General features: G+C 39.4%; 1 protein-coding gene across 10 annotated transcripts in view; it reads left to right on the top strand.

The window, feature by feature from the left end:
* The window catches only part of ROBO2 (roundabout guidance receptor 2), a 639,395-nt gene that overhangs the window by 609,619 nt on the left and 7,634 nt on the right, over nucleotides 1–22,142 (top strand). For 5 of the 10 annotated variants that reach the window (XM_073303863.1, XM_073303872.1, XM_073303882.1 and 2 more), the window contains 2 exons: nucleotides 14,373–14,543; nucleotides 20,086–20,346. In XM_073303863.1, the coding sequence (XP_073159964.1) occupies nucleotides 14,373–14,543; nucleotides 20,086–20,346 (432 nt within the window). The remainder of the gene's footprint in view (nucleotides 1–14,372; nucleotides 14,544–20,085; nucleotides 20,347–22,142) is intronic. The other 5 variants (XM_073303897.1, XM_073303917.1, XM_073303928.1 and 2 more) reach the window with 1 other exon arrangement.

Genomic DNA, 22,142 nt, shown 5'->3' on the forward strand with positions numbered 1-22,142 from the left:
TCCTCTCATTGTCAAAACGTCTTTGTTTCCCAGCCCCTCTTGATTTAGTTAGTGCTAATGGAGGATGCAGACAGAGATTTTCCTCTATGCTTTTAAGCTTTTTCTGTTTGTGAGTGAGAGGCCAAATGTTGACATGTATTAAAAAAAAAGGGAGGGGGGAAGAGGAGTTCACAGTAAACACATCCTAATGGTCTCTAGGTACTATAAAGGAAACTCAAGCTGGGAAAATTCTATTTAAACTTTTGAGTAATGATTTTATAAATCTAAAAGCTGAAGCATTAATTTGTTTCCAGAAAAATTCTGAGTAATAGTAAATGGAAAGAAGGACTTATTTTAACACTATGATGTTTTTCCCAGCATCTAAATCATCCATAGTTTATTAGACAATTAAGTTGTTGGTTCTCATAAAAACATTGAGCTGATATAGAACTCATGCTTTCTTATCTTTCAGTTAATTGATCATTTATGTCTCCTTTTCTTTTAACAGGTTTGTTGAAATATTGGTAATGGGAAATTTGGGGGACAGATTAAATGTAATGTTTGTATTCATGATGCAATTTTGTGCCATAATTTTGACCAGAATTCTTCTTGTTCTGCTTTATTCGTTATAGGGACTTAATTGTCGAATATTACTGTATGGGATTTGATCCACTTTTCATTGAAGTCAACTGAAAAACTCTTAGGCCTTGACCAGCCCCCTTTCACCTCCCCTCCCACCCCTTAAAATTTCATAGCCTTGCCACCAGCAGTGTAAAAACAGTGAGCACTCTAGTTACAAATAAGGTACAGACATTTTAAGAACTTTCAGCCTTTGTCATCTGTGATAGACCTGCTCCAGTGACCCTTCTACATAATGGTTCATGCCATTACCCCCACTAGTGCCTCTGTACTTATGTGGAAGCTGAGGAGAAGAGAGTTTACTGTAGATGCAACCCTGTTAAGTCCAACAGGAGTTTAATCAAACCCATAGTTTGCTCAAGTGAAACAGGATACATCCATCAATGGCTATTAGCCAAGACCCATGCTCTGGGTGTCCTTTAGCCTTTGACTGCCAGATCTGGAACTGGATGACGGGGGAATGGATCGCTTGATGGCTGCCCTGTTCTCTACATTTCCTTTGAAGCATCTGGCACTGGCCACTGTCAGAGACAGGATACTGGGCTAGATGGACCATTGGTCTGACCCAGTAGGGCCATTCTTATGTTCTTATGACTGAAAACAGTACACAGTTATTCTTGCACATGGGTAACAAAAATGAAATAATCTAAAATTCTAATAAATATGCCAACAAGAAGCAAAGCACGGAGAAAAAAAACAATCTTCTTTTGCATATGTTCAACCTACTTTTTTTTAAAAAAAAAAATTACTCGGCTTGTCAGCTATGTGGTAAAAGCTGTTTATTCAATGTGTCTGAGCACAAATGTCATAACTCTAGAAAATTACACAACATCCGTTACTTAACCAATATTTTACCAAGGCAGAGGTCAATATTGGTATTGATTTACTCAGGGATACATATTGCAAAAGATTTTATTTTACAGGCAGTTAGGCAGATTGCATTTAATAGGACGAATGTGGTTCATGGATTAAATATGTGCTTAGAAAATAGGGAACTGCTAGTTTTTGTACCTCATAAAAATGGTAATACTACAATTAGCAGGGTCATACTATAAAGCACAGGCTTTATCCTAGCTTAATGGATCTGGGGATAGGCATTCATCAGCAAGGATGGATTTAGCATAAAATGACATGTAAATGAATTGATGACTGATCATAAATTAATTTTAGTGCTGAAGATGTAGTAGAGACACAGCAAGATGCCACTTTATCACAGTATTTTACTGCTGGGCAACATTTGAGCAACTACTTAATGTGCGATGTGCATTTCTTCTCTAACAGCTTCAATAAATTTGAAAAAATGTTGGGCCTTTCAGCAATATGGAAACCAAAACACCTAGACAGACTGAAAGTAGAAACACAAATAAATTTGGCTAAGTGGCATAAATTCATTTTTCATTAAATGTTTATAGACGCCTTGATTATGTGTGGACCTATAAAATGTCAAACTTATATGAATGGCTTCTATTCTTTTGTTAAAGATTCCTGGCCAGAAGAGACAATTTTAAGAACCTACAGATTTCATTTCATACTTATAAATTTCAATATTGGGTGGGGTAGGGGGATCACTGTTGTATAATATACAGGATATGTCAAGGTCTTATTTTCAGAGTGGGTTTATAGATAGATAAATTTATAGATAGATGTAGCACTTTTTTATTCACTATTCAGCACTTCCCATGATTCTCTGTTATCCAGCATAGCCATAGCCTCCCACTGTTACATGATTCCCTACTAAAGTCGATGATCATGTTTTGTATTAATAAATAAATATAAAAGGCTGGATGTGCTCCTAGGAGTGTAAAGGGCTGTTCCTGCACACTGTAGGCAATGAGAGTTTTGCCATTCACTTCAGTGGAAGCAGAATCAGGCTCAGAGAATTGGATCCTGCAAAAGCACTGGTCGCTCTGGCCCTGATCAAGCAAAGTACTTAAGCCTGAGCTTAACATGAATCATGGGGCTAATCCCCATGTTTAAATATAAGCATGCGCTTAAGGTGCTCATTTGGGGAAGCACTTAAGCACATACTTAAGTTTTGTTGGCTTCAATTCTTAACGTTAAGTGTGTGCTTATAAGTGCTTTACTGAATAGAGATTCTTTGCTAGATCAGTGCATAAGGGCCAGTTTTTAAAGGTATTTAGGCACTAAAATATGTAAATAGGTGCCTAGCCGAATTTTCAAAAGGGCCATTGGGAATTTGGCACTTGGGCCCTTTGGAAAATCCCAAAAGGCACCTATCTGCATCTTTAGACACCTAAATGCCTTTGTAAAGCTAGATCTAAGTGCTTTGCCACGTGGGGGCCAGAGTACTCAGCACCTTGAAGGATCAAACCTTAAATCAATACACCTGGACTAGTACTAATCAATAGCTAAGAGCTTGTTTCGAAGGTATCTGGACCAACGGGCAGCTTTCTCTGAAAAGAGAGGTTGGTTGTGTTTCACATGCAGGGTAAACTTAAAAACAGTACAAGAGATGTACTGAAGGATTCAGTTTGCACAAAGAAGTAGCTTTTTCATTGCCTGTAAAATGTCAGGAAATAATAAAATCAGTAGCAAGCAATCTACTAGCAATTCTATCCTCCTAACCTTTCTGTAGGAGCAAAACAACTTCCTGCGTGCCTTAGCATCCAAATATGTTTTATGGAGCAAGAAAACAGAGTTCAACTTTTCAGATAGTTGATTTTGTTTTGCATAATGCATTTACTGCTGCTGTCTGCAAGAGTAAAATTTGCAGTTGACAGAAAACGTAAAAACTCCAATGTACTCTTCGACAACACAGAGTAAGTTGCTGTATGTAAAGGAGGTAAACCTACTAAAAGCCTGTTTGGAAAATACACAGTTGATCTGAGAGGGACACCAGTACCTTTTATTCTACCTTTATGCAGATAACAATTGTTTATCTGGTTTGGAAAACAGTGCCAGTGGGCACCATTAAAAAGCAGTCATCATTTACTAAGTGTGTTAGGTTTCAGAGTAACAGCCGTGTTAGTCTGTATTCGCAAAAAGAAAAGGAGTACTTGTGGCACCTTAGAGACTAACCAATTTATTAGAGCATAAGCTTTCGTGAGCTACAGCTCACTTCATCAGATGCATATCATGGAAACTGCAGCAGACTTTATATATACACAGAGAATATGAAACAATACCTCCTCCCACCCCACTGTCCTGCTGGTAATAGCTTATCTAAAGTGATCATCAGGTGGGCCATTTCCAGCACAAATCCAGGTTTTCTCACCCTCCACCCCCCCACACAAATTCACTCTCCTGCTGGTGATAGCCCATCCAAAGTGACAACTCTTTACACAATGTGCATGACAATCAAGTTGGGCTATTTCCTGCACAAATCCAGGTTTTCTCACATCCCCCCCACCCCCATACACACACAAACTCACTCTCCTGCTGGTAATAGCTCATCCAAACTGACCACTCTTCAAGTTTAAATCCAAGTTAAACCAGAACATCTGGGGGGGGGGGGGTAGGAAAAAACAAGAGGAAACAGGCTACCTTGCATAATGACTTAGCCACTCCCAGTCTCTATTTAAGCCTAAATTAATAGTATCCAATTTGCAAATGAATTCCAATTCAGCAGTTTCTCGCTGGAGTCTGGATTTGAAGTTTTTTTGTTTTAAGATAGCAACCTTCATGTCTGTGATTGCGTGACCAGAGAGATTGAAGTGTTCTCCAACTGGTTTATGAATGTTATAATTCTTGACATCTGATTTGTGTCCATTTATTCTTTTACGTAGAGACTGTCCAGTTTGACCAATGTACATGGCAGAGGGGCGTTGCTGGCACATGATGGCATATAGCACATTGGTGGATGTGCAGGTGAACGAGCCTCTGATAGTGTGGCTGATGTTATTAGGCCCTGTGATGGTGTCCCCTGAATAGATATGTGGGCACAATTGGCAACGGGCTTTGTTGCAAGGATAAGTTCCTGGGTTAGTGGTTCTGTTGTGTGGTATGTGGTTGTTGGTGAGTATTTGCTTCAGGTTGCGGGGCTGTCTGTAGGCAAGGACTGGCCTGTCTCCCAAGATTTGTGAGAGTGTTGGGTCATCCTTTAGGATAGGTTGTAGATCCTTAATAATGCGTTGGAGGGGTTTTAGTTGGGGGCTGAAGGTGACGGCTAGTGGCGTTCTGTTATTTTCTTTGTTAGGCCTGTCCTGTAGTAGGTAACTTCTGGGAACTCTTCTGGCTCTATCAATCTGTTTCTTTACTTCTGCAGGTGGGTATTGTAGTTGTAAGAAAGCTTGACAGAGATCTTGTAGGTGTTTGTCTCTGTCTGAGGGGTTGGAGCAAATGCGGTTGTATCGCAGAGCTTGGCTGTAGACGATGGATCGTGTGGTGTGGTCAGGGTGAAAGCTGGAGGCATGCAGGTAGGAATGACAGAGATCTTGTAGGTGTTTGTCTTGTAGGTGTTTGTTAGGAGATCTTGACAGAGATCTTGTAGGTGTTTGTCTCTGTCTGAGGGGTTGGAGCAAATGCGGTTGTATCGCAGAGCTTGGCTGTAGACGATGGATCGTGTGGTGTGGTCAGGGTGAAAGCTGGAGGCATGCAGGTAGGAATAGCGGTCACTAGGTTTCCGGTATAGGGTGGTGTTTATGTGACCATTGTTTATTAGCACTGTAGTGTCCAGGAAGTGGATCTCTTGTGTGGACTGGACCAGGCTGAGGTTGGTGGTGGGATGGAAATTGTTGAAATCATGGTGGAATTCCTCAAGGGCTTCTTTTCCATGGGTCCAGATGATGAAGATGTCATCAATATAGCGCAAGTAGAGTAGGGGCTTTAGGGGACGAGAGCTGAGGAAGCGTTGTTCTAAATCAGCCATAAAAATGTTGGCATACTGTGGGGCCATGCGGGTACCCATAGCAGTGCCGCTGATCTGAAGGTATACATTGTCCCCAAATGTGAAATAGTTATGGGTAAGGACAAAGTCACAAAGTTCAGCCACCAGGTTAGCCGTGACATTATCTGGGATAGTGTTCTTGACGGCTTGTAGTCCATCTTTGTGTGGAATGTTGGTGTAGAGGGCTTCTACATCCATAGTGGCCAGGATGGTGTTATCAGGAAGATCACCGATGGATTGAAGTTTCCTCAGGAAGTCAGTGGTGTCTTGAAGGTAGCTGGGAGTGCTGGTAGCGTAGGGCCTGAGGAGGGAGTCTACATAGCCAGACAATCCTGCTGTCAGGGTGCCAATGCCTGAGATGATGGGGCGCCCAGGAAAACCTGGATTTGTGCTGGAAATGGCCCACCTGATGATCACTTTAGATAAGCTATTACCAGCAGGACAGTGGGGTGGGAGGAGGTATTGTTTCATATTCTCTGTGTATATATAAAGTCTGCTGCAGTTTCCACGATATGCATCTGATGAAGTGAGCTGTAGCTCACGAAAGCTTATGCTCTAATAAATTGGTTAGTCTCTAAGGTGCCACAAGTACTCCTTTTCTTTAAGTGTGTTAGATTAACCCAGCTGAATTATGACCTAGGGGTGTTTGTACAACAAAGCAAGGTTCAATCTTTAGTTGTGAATGTCCACACGTTTGTAAGATAAACAAAGGAACATTTTTATTTTTACAGATTGTGGTGAAAAAAAATGTTTAAGCAGTTGGCCAGAATAGCTCAGGAGATTGGTAGTAATGTCTGGAAATTTTCACCCCTAGTTCCCAGTTCAATTATATCCAAAGTCAGTGGTAACCAAAAACTCACTACAATTTGATAGCAGTTTGCTGATCTATGTGAAGTGAGCTGCGAATCTCAATTCAGCTATCAAAGTACAGGAAGCCATAATACCAAACACATCATCAGTAGTTGGCAACCACGTTGACAGATTCAGCAAATAAAGATCAAATCAGAAAAAGGATTGAGCTTCCCTTTCACTCCTAGAGATGGTCCTTCCACAACACAGTTGAAGTATGACAGATTAAGGGAAAGAGGTGTGTGAGCGCATGTGTTTTTAGGAGCACACTGCTGCTCACCATGCCACAACTTGTTCTGTACTTAAAAGTGAGACTTCAGTCTCCAGGGCTTTCCAACGCTTTAAAAAAGAATACATGTGAAAAATGGGTACTCTAATTATTGTCAAATTATTATTACAAAAGTCTAGGTATTGCTAAGTAAACCTGGTCTGTGTGCATGTTTAATTTGTGTATGCATGTATAGTATATATTGTATAACAACTGCTTCAGAAAATTGTGTGACTGGTATGCAAGTAGATGGAATGCTACATGTAAATGGAAAGTATGTTTTAATTTTCTTCCGTAACACATACTTAGACTTATTCCTTTTGTTTTATTTACATTGTTAAAATCATAGGTCCCAATTCAGCAAGGTAACTAAGCAGACGCTGAACTTTAAGGTCATAGGAAGCATTTTTTTTTAGTGTCTTCATCTCTAGCATCTCATTTTCTTTTGTCCTTTTCGTTGTTTTTATATCTGTTTATATCATTTTTTTCATATTTCATATCAATGCCTATTGCCAAGCTACTGCTCTCCTTTCTGTATGATGTTCTGTTTTAGAAATTTTCCTCTTGGAGGAGGTTCGGTTTCAGCCTTCCCTTGCTGTTATCTTAGATTCCTTACATCTGTCTGTGTCAGGTGGAGTCTATTTGGAAAGTAATAATTTTGTGTGTGCTCTTGGCAAGCAGAATCAAACTCTGTCACTTTCTGTTGCGCTGAACACACTTTCTGCCTGTCAGACCTCCATAGACCTCTTCAGTTTCTGTTCTTGTATCTTTGGAGTGCATGAACCTGTGTTATTACAGCCTGCCACTTTGCTGATGTTAAAAGATTTGGTCACTGCAGCACTGCAAAGTAATCCACTGTTTTCAAAAAGTTTGTGGCACAGAAACTTCTCCCTCTTCCTCTTTTTTTTGTAATACAGTGTATGTCTGTGGCTCTTAACCTTCCCAGACTACTGTGCCCCTTTCAGGAATCTGATTTGTCTTGCATACCCCCAAGTTACACCTTAGTTAAAATCTACTTGCTTACAAAATCAGACCTAAAAATACAGAAGTGTCACAGCACGCTATTACTGAGAAATTGCTGACTTTCTCATTTTTACCATATAGTTGTAAAATAAATCAATTGGAATATAAATATTTTACTTACATTTCAGTGTATAGTATAGAGAGCAGTATAAACAAGTCATTGTCTGTATGAAATTTTAGTTTGTACTGACTTCACTAATGCTTTTTATGTAGCCTATTATAAAACTAGGCAAATATCTAAATGAGTTGATGTACCCTCAGAAGACCTCTGTGTACCCCCAAGGGTATGCATACCCCTGACTGAGAAGCACTGGTATATGTTATTGATTGAATTCCTGATTTCAATTATATTTTTCCTTTACTTTTGCCAGATAGCTTTTAATAATCTATAATACCATAAATATCTATCCTATCAACTTGGGTGTAATAAGCAATCCATAATTTAAAGGTTTTCTTTTAGACATTAGGCTTTAAATAACTCCCTTGTACATGTAATGAAAAAGAGGGTTTGCAGGTCAGGTGTTAAAATTACACTACAACATTTGAACATCATCACTGTGTGTATAGTAAATCTAAGGGATGATTTATCCCTCTACATGTATCCTTGCGTACCTTGGAAAAATCAGTATTTCTACTGCTGCACATGTGCTCACTTGCTTATTTTGCAATGTATGTGGTGATGTAGGCCACAGTGTAATTCTGAGTACCTCAGTTTTTGGAAATTTGAGACACGTTGGGACTGATTTTCAAAAGTACACATCACCTACAACCCCAATTGAAGTCAATGAGTATTATGGGTGTTCAGCAACTTTAAAAATCCCAAACTCAGTGATAACTTTTGAAAATGTAGTACATACTATACTGTACATTGTGTTTCAAAACCATGCTTCAGATACTAAAAAGTACAGATAACTGGGGAGCCAAAAGAATGTATTCTTCCATCAGTATTAAGTATTCTACTTATGTTCATTCTCTCTCCCTCCCTCTCTCTCTCAAAAGTTTTGATCTGTTGTATTTCTGAATACGTTTTTGTCACTTTAGTTACACTTTTTTCTTACAATAGTGGTAACCCAGGAGCAGGGCAGGAAGGCAGCATTTGAATGTGTAAGGGACCCAATATTAAATTCAGAATGTAGTCACATTCCTGCAAATTTATTCCCAACCAAACTTTAAGGCCAAAACTCTTTGAATTTGCTCAAGGAATTACAATGAACTGCAGTATGCACTGGTTGTTCTCTAGTTTTGACTTAAAGATCGCATAACGATTTTAAGGTCTCAATTAAAGAAAGCATTTACATAGTTCCTTAACTGCATCTCTGTTCGGGACAGTATGTAAGCATGCGTTCAATGTTCAATTTAAAGAGGTTCAGTGAGACTTATGCATGTTCATGGTGTCCTAAATTAAGGCCTTACATTGTAAATATCAGGCTATGTACTATACAACATATGGAGTCAGATCATGTGGCAATAGATTTCCTTTACATTGCTGTAAATTTGCAGTAAACGCATAGACTTTCGTGGAGTTTACACAGAATTTTCATAAGTATAGATGACATCAGAATTTGGCCCATTTTGTACACATGGTCAAATGAGCAAGGGACAACCAATGAATGTAATTCCATCTACTTCTGAAAGATTCCTTGTACACAGATACTGCTTTGATGCCAGACTCTCCCAGATAAACTTTTGCTTTCTTGATGAGAATAAACTTGATGGGCCTTTGAGCTTTAGCTAAACAGATAAGATATTAAATGTATACAACTCACTAGACCCCTACATTTGTTTTTAGGTTCAATGGTAAATGGATGGGGTTCTGCGTCTGATGAGGACCGTAACTTTTCTAGTCATAGATCTAGTGTAGGTAGCTCCTCAGATGACTCGATCTTTACCAGCGGCAGTTTTGCACAAGCACTGGTTGCAGCAGCAGATAAAGCTGGGTTTAGGCTGGATGGAACCAGCCTGACAAGAACAGGTTTGTAGACTCAAAGTTGATGCTTTCTGCATGGTCTCTTCCTTGTCTTTCTCTTCTTCTTTTCAGTCAACTCAAGTCTCACTCAGAATTTATTTAACCTGCATGGAATAAGGAGGTTGGACAGTTTTTTTCTGCATAGCTTTAATCAAAACCTTGCACTCTGTTTTAATTTTAGTACTCCGAACAATGAATAGCACAAGCTTTTAATCACCAGCTTCAGTCTGCTATTTCCCTTTACTCTGACTCCACTATGGATTTACTGACATGTGCTCCCTTTTATATTGCAGCAAAGAGACTACTAATTTTGCTATGCAATTTTTGATGATTTATTTTTTGCAAAATCGTCTCACAATCAATAATATTTCTAGTAATGAAAAGCACATGTAGTCATTACCTCCATTACTGCTGTTCTAGTGCATCTCTTTTGCACAATGTATTTTCTGGGAAGGCTCTCTAACTATGGGATGAACTGGTGTAAGTTTATCACTAACAGCCTTATTAATCAATTGCTTTAATGGCACTTATTGGAATAACTTCTTATATTTGGATTTCAGGACATTAATTTCAAATATATCAACTGCATCTACAAGTTAAATGTAAGAGTGGCAAAATTACTATTGTTTTTGAAAACAACACACTTTTTCCTTCTGAAACAAAGGAGGAGTAAATAGAATTTACTTTATGCAATTTATAATTCACAAGCCTCTTATGTGTCATGTTTCACATGTTCATTTCTAGCAAAAAAAGAGATAAGTAAAATGTAATAAAAATGTTCTGGACACAGTGAGAATTCATGTGTGTATCCTGAGTTTTATCAAAACTGCAAAACAACCTTTGATGTTTAATTAAACCAACAAAAACTAATAGCACAATATTAATTAGGGAACTTTTTTTTTTATTTGTTACACACTCATTTCACATTTCTGCCTGCAGGCACCACTCTGTTCCCATAACTTTGGAACTTTTAGTACTATTCTCATATAAAGTTTGCCCTTTAGTACATTATTTGCATTTAGGAAAGTTGCCCATAAACATAGAGGCTGATCCTGCAGTCCTCATGCATGCAAAATTACCTCAGTAACTAGATGGCAAATGCTATACCTTAGAAATGGAGAAAAGGTTTTTGGCACTCACCCAAGCCACTCACAAAGACAGAGGGTGAAAAATCCTGGTTACATTGGCACTGATGGGAGTTTTGCCATTGACTTCAATGGAGCTGGGATTTCACCCCGATTCTTTAGTTAAATTAATCAATCTTTAAAACAGTTATTTCATTTTTAAAAACAGACAAAGCTCTCCAGTTGCTTCCCTGCAGTAGTGAAACATTGATTTGTTCAGTCTGTCTTTTCATAGGGAAATAAATAGACTGTCTGCCTTTAGCCGTGCCAGAATTTGGGGAGAATTTGGCCAAAATATCATTTAACACTGATTATTTTGCTTGAAGAGACTCTTTGAAAAGCCTTGTGTGAGGGCATCAAAACTTTTGCATCCTTTCTAGTTTTTGTGAACTCTTACTAGGGCTTATTCAAAGTCCATTGAAGTCAGTGTTGATTTAATGTTGTGTGGATCAGGCCCATTAAGAGGTACAGGCCCTCTTCCCCCTCCCACACGCAAACTTTAAAATATATTATTGTGTAGCATATCCGTGCACAAAAGGTGCATCTTTCTGGTCAAGTACTGGGTGTTTCCAGCTTGAAAAACACCCAGTTAGGTTTTGATGGTGGTGTTATGGTTTATCAAGTGATTGATGTGCATTTTTAAAATTGCATGCTAACATATTATCTATTTGATGAACCATTACAGTTTAGAACATGCTAAAGTATCCCGTTGTCATCACAGGACCATTATGGCAAAAGATTATTGTTCTCCTCTATGGGTCTAATGCAGCAAGCAAAAAACACTTCCTGGGACTTGTTGTAGTTTAATGACAATATGATACTTTCAGTGATACCTCCTGGGCCGTGGTCTATCAAACAATATATTTATGTGGTTTTTAAAATGCATATTACCTACCTGATGCACCATAATGAGTCATCACAGGACATTTCTCTAGCTGAGAAGAGGCAATATTCTTTGACTGTCATTCAGGGATGGTATCTCAAGGCCTTATTCTACACTACCTAGTACCCTGTGTAGTCATTAACACCTATAGCCAAGTGGGTGTGAAACACCATCACTGGTGTGATTGGAGCATTCTGGTTTGATAGCATGTTACACTCACTTTTCATGGGTGCCTATGCAGGGGACAAGGCACTGGCGAATTGGGACCAAAGTATTTCTCCTTCATGACACACTCATTCAGGTTTCCAGTTGCCATTGTGCTAATTGTCACATAGGTCAATGATTTTGGATATTTTTTTTCATTTTTATAATACCCTATAATGGGACGACTATATCACCAATACGGACAATCTGGCACGACTGAGCAGATTTTACTAAAGAGACGAGAATAACAGAGATGCTACAGGTCAGATATGAGGTGTACTGAAAGAATTGTGCGAGGAAACTTGCATGTCACCTGCCTGCCCTATGTATGACTCAAGTCAGTACTATCATTAGCTCCTCTCTTTCATAGGTACTTAAGTCAATCACAAACATGTCATATATTTTTTTCCAAAGCCTGCATGCTGACTTAAGGGTTAGACTTACACCCATTAAAGCAAGAGAATTCACGTACAGAAGAAATTTCATCCTAGATTCAGGGCTTGTCTACAAGGTGTTTTAGTCTTCACCAGAGGGGTGTAAATTTTAGTCCTCACTAGCATGTCATGCACTGACTGACCAGTGTGGACTGTACTGGTGTGCACTAAAAGTTCCCAAGTGCTCATTAATGTAGTCCCGTTCCAAACAGTGCTACATTAATGCACAGGAGGAAACTTTTACTTTAATCTCCTTTGGTGCAGATTAAAGTGCCATGGAGGATGTTGTTTTTACACTCCATGGTGTCTACGTGCTGTCAGGATTTATTTTTACAAAACATCTGTGCTGCAATATGGAGTGAGTTAATGATGGGATTTCAGACTCATCTCTGAATTTCTTTTCCTTAAAATTTTTAAATCAAATCCTCACTATTTTGGCATGTATTTGTTTCTGGTTGAATCTATGACTAGGAAAATAAGAACTCAAATGCTGAAAAAGCAATTCTTGCATGTACGAATTACTAAAAATCAATCTTTGGGAGATTGTGGGACAGATCTTGATTCCTTTCACAGCAGCTTTGCACCACTCTGGCAGTGCAAAGGGCTGTAATACTCTACCAATTGACAGATAAAGATTCCCTTGTCACGGAGGAAACCCCAGATGACAGAAAGACAACATAGCTATCTCTAACCCTAAGAGACCCCACCAGAGTAGGGTATGTGCTAGGGCACGGCTAAAAGAAGGGGGTGTTTTTAGAACACTTCCGTACTCCAGTGACCCCCTGCAAGTCTACTGGGTCTTTGAGGGATTTTAACAGCCAGTTTAGGTTAGAGCAGCCCACCGTCTTCTCTAAGTTCTTCACCAGACACCAAAACCGCTCCCAAGGAGCCTGGGGAGCACAAAGATGGCATACAGCCACCTTATCTCTCCTATCAAGTCCTGTGCAGTTTGGCCAGACTTGGTCCTTCTCGGTTTACAAGAAAAACAAGGAGTTTGGTTGTCTTAACACATTGAATTCTGGATAAAATTAAAGAAAATCAGAATAACCACCAGTTCAAAACAAAGTACAATGTTAAAATTCCTAAGGTACTTGTTACAGATGTCAAACAAGTGAAACAAGAATAAAACATTCTGAAAAGATTCCAAAGGGCTCATCTAATCTTAATAGACAATAAGCCAATGTATTCAAAAGACTTTGGAGAATTTGATTGAATTAATACATACATGTAAAAAAGAAATGAATAAAGCAACTGAATTGTCAGCAAACAACCCCTGCTATGATACTCTTGAATGCCCCCATTAGAATAGGGTCAAGCAGAAAAGGAGTGGGTTTTTTAGAGAAGGTGGTTCAGTATAAAGAGAACTCTAAGTAATCAGTTCAGTTAGCCAACGTGTCCAGAATAAGTTTTTACATACACATGCATATTCACAAAATAATAAATAAAATAATGGAGAAATCTTTACAAAAATAAATGTTCTTGCTCTTTGTTTGTTTGGGTCCATAGATCTACAGGCATAAGTTAGTATATATTTTGTAAAATCAGCTACATTAGTGTCACTGTAGTTACACCAAATATAAAGTACACTGGAGTCACGAAGATAAGAATCTGGCTCAGTGTATGTATACTATACACAGAGAAAGATGTTATATGGTGAATAAACATTATACAATTGCAAAACTATTTTATCCCCCTGCAAGTGTAAGAAATTATTCTGAACACATCTGTTTAGTATAAAAAGTAGGCATGAGTTACACAACATATAATAGATTTATCATAATGGTTTTGGAATGGTTTTAGTTAAAAATTTAAAGGAAAATATAATGCTGAGTTTCTCACTTGGCTTATTGTGGAGTATTTTAAAATGATTGTCACCAGCGGATATTTCAGCAGGGCACTTACTTTATCTTCATCATCATCATTAATATTATTTGTATTACCAGAGAGCCTAGGAACTCTAGTCATAGATAAGGACCCCACTGTGCTAGATGCTGTACAAATACAGAACAAAAAGATGGTCCCTGCCCCAAAGGGCTGACAGTTTTCACGTGAGTGCTGAAAGGGAAGATACGCAATACTTCAGATCAGACACATGAGAGCACAGCCTACTTCATTGTAATAATGTTTTCCATTTTTATTTCCTTTTTTTTCCGCTAGGCAAAGCATACCCTTCCTCTCAGCGACCTCGGCCAAGCAGTCCATTTTCAACTGACAGTAACACCAGTGCAGCCCTGAATCAGAGCCAGAGGCCTAGGCCTACTAAAAAACACAAGGGGGGTAGATTGGACCAACTCCCATTGCCTCACCGCAGGGAGGGAATGACAGATGGTAAGTTCTTTGGTTTGAAGTGAGCTCCGTAGTAGTACTGATATGTTGCATGCATGCAGGACTGAAAAAATGTAAAGCGTTCCCTTAAAGCATGTGTGCTCCAGTGAGCTATTTGTTCCATGATGTAAGATCTCTAAGTCGTCAAGTGAATAATGTTGAAATGAGAGTTGTGTGAAACTTGGTTGATTCATCACTGAGCAGGACTTCAAGCAAACCTTTCTTTGGTTCGTCTATGGATGGGTTAACTCCTCTCAGGTTTCTAGAAATTTCATTGCAAGTCACATCTAAAATGACTGAATTTCATCTGGTTTCACATCAAAACCATGACTTTAGCCAATGCATGGAGGTAACAATATTCAAATGGATTTCCCAAGAACAAATTCAAAGTGTGCCATACTGTGTTCCGCTTTGCTCATGCTCTTTGTGCCACCCATACAAAAGGTCCATATTAACCCATGCCTTGCTGTCCTTGCCCACCTATCCCACTGCTCGGTAATGCTGTTCCATTCCTGAATTCCACTCACCTCCACTCCCTAGTGGCTCTGTCTTTCTCTTTAATTCTCTGACACCTCTGTTTCTCTCTAATCCCCTCTTCCAACCTACAAATCCCTGATGGATCTGTTCCTTCTAATCACCTGAACAACCATCTCTCCTGTTGTTCCTACCTCACTAACACTTGTGATTAGCAAAAGAAGCAACCACCATCTGCTAGTCCTATGTGTGGCTCTCTTACCACTTGTGCTGCTCTCATAGCTGGCTACTGTAAATGCTGAAGGATTTGGAGAGGGCTGCAGGCAAACAAACAGCTTTAAAAGAGCCATCAGCCATTTTCACCACTCCTGTAATGAGGGTGGGGATGTAGGTGCTCTCCTCATTGTTCTGGTCAACGCTTCAGTGCCCCCTGATGCTTTGCAGTTGCCCTCTCTTCCAAACAGGCAAATCAGAGATAGAAAGAAGGGCATCCCCTGGAGATGCATTTTTCCCTACTTCAGTTGGTACCATAGGATCAGCTGAACTTTGTGGTCCCTCAAACAATGTTGGGGTGTGATTTATGCCTGTGAGTCTGCATATTTGCACTCAGAAATTAGTCTCTTGTTCTTTCTAATGGTTAGTGAGCCTTGACAAATCTTCCAGCAAATGTAGAAGTCAAGTGGTGTGTGGTGTCAGGTTCTGTTGTGACCATTTCTCAGAGCTCTAGTCAAAATTCATTAGTACATTCTTCCATTACTTATTTATTCAATAAACTTATAAATTGCAGAGCGCTGCAAGCTGCATATTTTAACCAAACTATACCCTCCTGACTGAATTTAAATTTACAACTTTAGTGGAACATAATACTTGACAAACCCATAGAAAAAGAATCAGAGAGGAAGTATGTCTATTGACTAAAGCAGTGGACCTGGAGTTAGCACGTCAGTTCCTTCCTCATCTTTGCCACTGACTTGCCCAATCTTTGCTTCTGCTCACCTTTGCCTATGTTACTGTAAGGAGGACACTCACACTCTGATTGCAAAGAACAGCTCATAGGGTGCAGCTTTATTGACTATAACAATAATAATCACTCCTGGGAAAACAATGAATGGCTAGATCTTGCAGAAAGGGGTGCCTGCAGCCTACCTTCCAACCATATGCTGTGCCTTTGTCCAGTTGATGACAGCCCAAGAGCCTGTTTGACTTCGCCATGCAAGGCAGCCATCACTCTACACTCATAAGGAGGGATAGACTAAGCCCAAGCCAACCCTCCATTAATCTCTGCTTCGGGTTTGTGCTGTGCTAAAGCATCTGAATCCCAGTCCCTCAATTAGGCAATCAGAAGACAAGGCCTTCACCCCACCAACTCCAATTTCAATTATAAATTGGCTTGCAAATTTATGATCCAGCCATTAGATATTGCTAGTGGTGGTTGGCTGGCATTCCACCAAACCAATCAATTGCTGGATATCCAAGTTAAATATGTAGTACCTGACATCAGAAAGATGAATCCCGTTGGGATGGAACAATTAAGATACTAGGCAATACCATCATGTACTAGGGTCTCTCCTCTGAAATCCCCTCATTTCTTGGTTTACAATTTTCTTGGAGCTATTGACGATAGGAAACAAGTTGACTCCCCTCCATGTGTACTACGGAGATGAATCTAACCATACCAGCCTGGCCATATGGAAGTGAGATTGTAAATCCATCTAGTCTCTCTTATCCTTTGCTGGTAGCCCAAATTCCAACCTGTTGACTGATCAGTATGAGGTGATTTTATATGATGTGGGGTGCTGCAACCACCATTGATTTACACACAGAGCAGAGTGTGTGGGTGGGAAAGATTAGCTTGCTGTGAAATGGGAACGGGCTCATCATGGCTCCAGATGCAGTGAGATCTTTATATAGGCTCAGGGGAAACAGCAGAGTGTGTCTGGTGAGCTTAACTAAGGCTAAAGGTAGGGTGAGGGGATAATTAATGCCACAGACACAGGAAAAGAAGGGAGGCAAAAGAGTTACCACTAAATGCAAAACTTCTTTTAGAAAAGGGAGGAAAGGGTGTTGCTTTGCCAGCCAGTCCTAAGACAGAGAGCAAGCAATTAGACAGCTCAACACTAAATCAGACCATGACTGGGTAGTAGGGCCATCAGTCCTTACAGTCCTCCCCTGCCAGCCTTTGTACAACATGGACCCCACAACCCTGGGCTCAGGGTGGGACCAGCCTAGATGGATTCTCTAAGATAGACGTACCCTACTTCCAAAAATGTGTGAGACTTCCTTCAAAAATAACTTGTTTAACTTCAAATAGCTGATATCATCCACGGATTTCAAAGTCCTTTACGAATATCAATATTCACATCACTGCTGTGCCCCAGGCAATGATATCCATTTTGCAGATGGAATTGCAGGAAAGGAGAGGTTGAGTGATTTGCCCAAGGTCACAGAGGAAATCTGCTGCAGGTCAAGGAGTTGTGTCCAGATCTCCTGATTCCCAATCTGTGCCTTAACAACAAGGCTTTCTTCCTCTCCAGTGTTTGATTGATGAAAGTTTGCTAAGTGCATTGGGATAGTCAGATGAAAGGCACTGTATACAGTAAAGTATTAATACTGGAACAATTTTTTAATTTAATGATGTTCTGTTTCTGTGCTACTATCTGTTGCAGATTTAAAACTTACACATTTGTTGCTCCCTATTATTTTATTTTATTTTATTTTATTTTATTTTATTTTATTTTGTTCATTGTGAAATTGTAATAGTTCTATGTTGGAGAATCAGTTTCCATATTACAGACTGCCTTTAGTGAATTGCATGGATGTTCAAATAGAGGTTGTAAGTTACAACTTCAATAATCTGAATTTCAAATTGCATAAGCAGATGCCAGTGTCTTGGTTCTGTAAGGTAACTGGTTATGATTGCAGTAAAATCAATTATAAGGAATGCCATTTTGGAAGCCAACACTATAAAGCAATTTTACATTGGCAGGCTCCCATACCCCTCCGCTCATCCACCTACAATAACTCAAATGCAGTCGGGGGCATGGAAGGTCACATTTATATTCATAACTAAAAAAACTCAAATAAATTAGCACTGAACATAAAGTATACACCAAGCCCACTGACAGATTGTTATAATATTGTGCTAGCCAGAAGAGAGAGATCTCAATCTGGGGGTTAGCACCTCATTCAAGAGCAGAGGTACAGTGCTGCTACCAGATATAACTCTCCTGTCCCATACATTGACCTGTTGTCCCAAATAACCAGCATTTTCTCATTTAACTATGCAAAACAAAAGTGCTGACTGGGAAGCTGTCTCATCAACTTTGGAGACAACGCTGCCCCACACACAGGAAATGCAAGTATCACCTCTACTATCAAGGATATGAACATGAAGAATCTTACCCCATATAAAACTGAAACACTGCCAGCCTTTTAAAATAAATCTGTTGACCAAGACCTCCTCATCAATATGTAAAAATTGCTTCAGTCCCTTCATAGCTACAACTCTGAGACTCCAGTGCAGGTTCTAAAAACAGAGGAATACTCCTTCATACCATCCACTGTTCCTGGTCAAGTTCCAATTAAATGTTTTCAGATGCTGTAATGTCTGAAGGGTAAAAAACAAAAGGATAGAGCTTCAGTTGGTGTAAACTGGCAAAGCTCAACTGGAGTCAATTGAGCTACACCATCTAAGGATGTCTCCCAACATATCTGTAAAATTTTCCCAATACAATTAGTAGAACCATAATATAGTACATAATAATCATGAGCTACAGGCTGTTCTACATACACTATAGATAGGCGGCATGGGGGCAGCTTCTCAGGGGAAAATGAGAGGCACCTCAAATTTTAAAAAATTCCTCACAATCTGATCTTGAGGCATAAAGAGCCACGGTCTCTTGTTTTCCTATTGTATAACTTCAGTCAAAATTTCACTTTTTTGAGCTATAATTTTCCAATTTTGATCACTGTCTCAGGATTCTATATAGTGAGAAAAGTATGCTTATCTACTTCAAAAAAGAGCTAGATAACTCCATGGAAGATAGGTCCATCAATGGCTATTCGCCAGGATGGGCAGGGATGGTGTCCCTAGCCTCTGTTTGCCAGAAGCTGGGAATGGGTGACAAGGGATGGATCACTTGGTGATTACCTGCTTTGTTCATTCCCTCTGGGACACGTGGCATTGGCCACTGCTGGAAGGGAGGATACTGGGCTAGATGGACCTTTGGTCTGACCCAGTATGGCCATTCTTATGTTCTTATGCTTTTGTCATCACAGACATGCTTTGAAACCTCTGTTTTTGAACAGTACTACCACTTTAGTGGTTTAGGGTATAAACTTTGAAATATAGCGTACAAGTTCTTCTGAACATCATGTGACATTCAGCGTTCAGTTGAAAATTTGTTTTGATTTGGGTAAAACGATATGTTCTTTAAATTTAGGAAGTGGCTGAAATTTTTTCAAAATAGCAAGTTTTGACTGAACTTTTTTTCTGAAAAAGTGAGGTTTTTTTGCAAAAAATATTCATCTTATTAAATGGCTCTCTTTAAAATATATTTTGCACATTTATAATAATATATTGTCAGTGATGACATATTTTTTTAAATAACTTGATATTTTTTGAGATTCGATTGAATTTTACTTTGAGATTTTGAGTTCATTCAGAACCGAAACTGAAAGTGAAACTCAAGGATGGGGCAGAGAGGTATGTCCCAAACAGACGGAAACAGAAGAAACCCAGTCAAATAAAATGGATTAATTTTTCACAGCTTGACATAATTCCTTGACTGTTGCTGAATCAGGCAGGTACAGTAGTATACATCATGTGTTGAGGAACACAAATTGTATTATGTTGATTTCATAGAAGTTAGTAGCCCAATTGCTGGAGGTAGAGGCTAGTAGTGAGAGTAAATACACTGAATTTCTGACTAACATGAATTTCCTTTTTCAAAAAAATCATAATAAGTGACTCAGATCCTTTTATTAGGAGACATTTTTTTCTCTGCAGTTTCAAACAAAACGTGTTTCAATTAAATATTAGCTTGTTCTAAATCTTATTCACATTTTTTAGATCTTCCACCACCACCAGATCCGCCCCCTGGTCAGGGTTTAAGGCAGCAAATAGGCCCCGGCCAACGCAGAGGCTCGGCAGAGAGAAAAGGAAGCTCTCTTGAGAGGCAGCATACTTCCAACATAGATGAAACAAAGAGCTCATTGGATCGTCAAGCTAGAACATCATTAGAGTGGCAGCGACAAACCCAGGAATGGATAAGCTCCACAGAACGTCAAGAAGATTTCAGGAAAGCCCAACATAAACAAGCATTTGGATCAGGTGTGTGTGCTGCACAAGTCAAAGAAGTGTAGACAGCTTCTTGAAACATTTCCACTAGAGGTTTATAACACACTAGAATCCTCGTCCCCAGGATTGCCAAGACTTATATTAGAAGAATAAATACATTCACCCCCTAAGCTAGTGCATTCATTACACTATTTAGGGAATTAATAATACTGTCAAACGTAGCAGCAAAAAAACCCAAAATCTGTTCTTGGTGAGCAAGGAAAGAGGAACAGCCGTTTAACTATTCCCCTTTATAAAATGTATTTAATTGTACAGGTAAGGCCTCATATACCAGTATCTTCAACCAGCAACTAAACTGGCACTAGCTGTTTTGCATGTCTACAGAGGGCTGACCCTCCTTAGCCTAAGACGTTTTTTACAGCTATATTTATGGCATCCTTTCCTCTCTACTCAAGTATATGACAAAATAACCTTCCTCTGTACGGCTTCGATTGATGAGAGCATAGACTTTAACTGGGAACTTGTCTTTGCTGAGTGCTGAGCTTGACTTCTAAATGGATCTCAGACCTGTAAAGACATGTACAGGAGGTGAGACTGGACTGGAGATGCAACTCTACAGTATTCACAGATTCCTTCAGTTCAGCCACTAACAGCTTCTGTTTTGGGACACCTAACTATTTTCCATAACCTACTTCTCACATCTTAGCCCAGTGCTGATAAAATAGAATGATGCAAGGGGACAATTGCACAAGGAACACACAGCATAGAAACAAGGCATATACAGTTCTTTTTTCTAGGGCCATGCTGGACCCTTATGCAGGTATTAAACTTACACCATGACACTGGCAATAAGTATTTAAATACTAATTTGCCTAGCTAATCTACACGCTTACCTCATATCTGTAAAAACAATGGCATAGGTAGGTGCACCTATCCTGGAACAAGGATTTCTGAATGGTCCCTCTCTGATACCTGTATGTTACCTCCTTTATCTGCTTCTCCGGACAGCCTCAGAAGAAAAATAACTGGTCTGTTCAGTTCTAGACAAAAGCAAAAAAAAGTGTTACTGTCCAGTTACAATTGCTACAGTAAATATTATAACCCCTATTTTAATACATAACAGGAACATTGCCATAAAAAACAAACCAAAATAGAATTCAATAGAATGGACAAGTGAAAGGTCATTTATATGTCTGTTCTACCACCTTTGCAGTACAGATGTTTGTTTAAAAATGATATTAATATGTGAGATTTCACCTGGTATAGTCCAATAACAACCTTAACTCTGACCCACAAGACATACAAACCTTTTCTATACACCGCTAATATACTGTATGTATATCTGTTATGTGAAGCTATATTCAGGGGAGCTCCTCTGCTACCAAACTCTAAATTCCTCAGTAACAAGGCTCCCCATTTCCATTTCTAGTAAGTGTGCAGGAAGGGCTGATGAGGATGTTAACTATTATGTAACTTAGGCAGTCTACAGTTGTAGGGCTCACAGCTCAATCAGAGCCAAAACCCACTAAGTACAAAGGACTGATTCCCACTGGCTTTAGTGAGTGTTGAATCAAGTCCGTCAAGGCTTAGAGTGATTGCAGAGTTCCTATCCTGTGAACCTTTCCAGATCCAAGGCAGTTGGTTTTCCCTCATGCATACCTTAGAAGGTGCATTGGGACCTGCTGTGCCCTCTCCTTCAGTGCGAGACATGCAGAAACCTGTCTTCAAATGCTTTCCGTGATGGCCTGTAGTTGAATGCAAGTTGCTTTACTGAAGCCGTGCCAGCATTTTTCACTGTGTGTGTTTCTTTTCTACTCCGACTTCTTATA

Source organism: Lepidochelys kempii, chromosome 1, assembly GCF_965140265.1.
Source record: "Lepidochelys kempii isolate rLepKem1 chromosome 1, rLepKem1.hap2, whole genome shotgun sequence".
Classification (NCBI taxonomy): Eukaryota; Metazoa; Chordata; order Testudines; family Cheloniidae; genus Lepidochelys; species Lepidochelys kempii.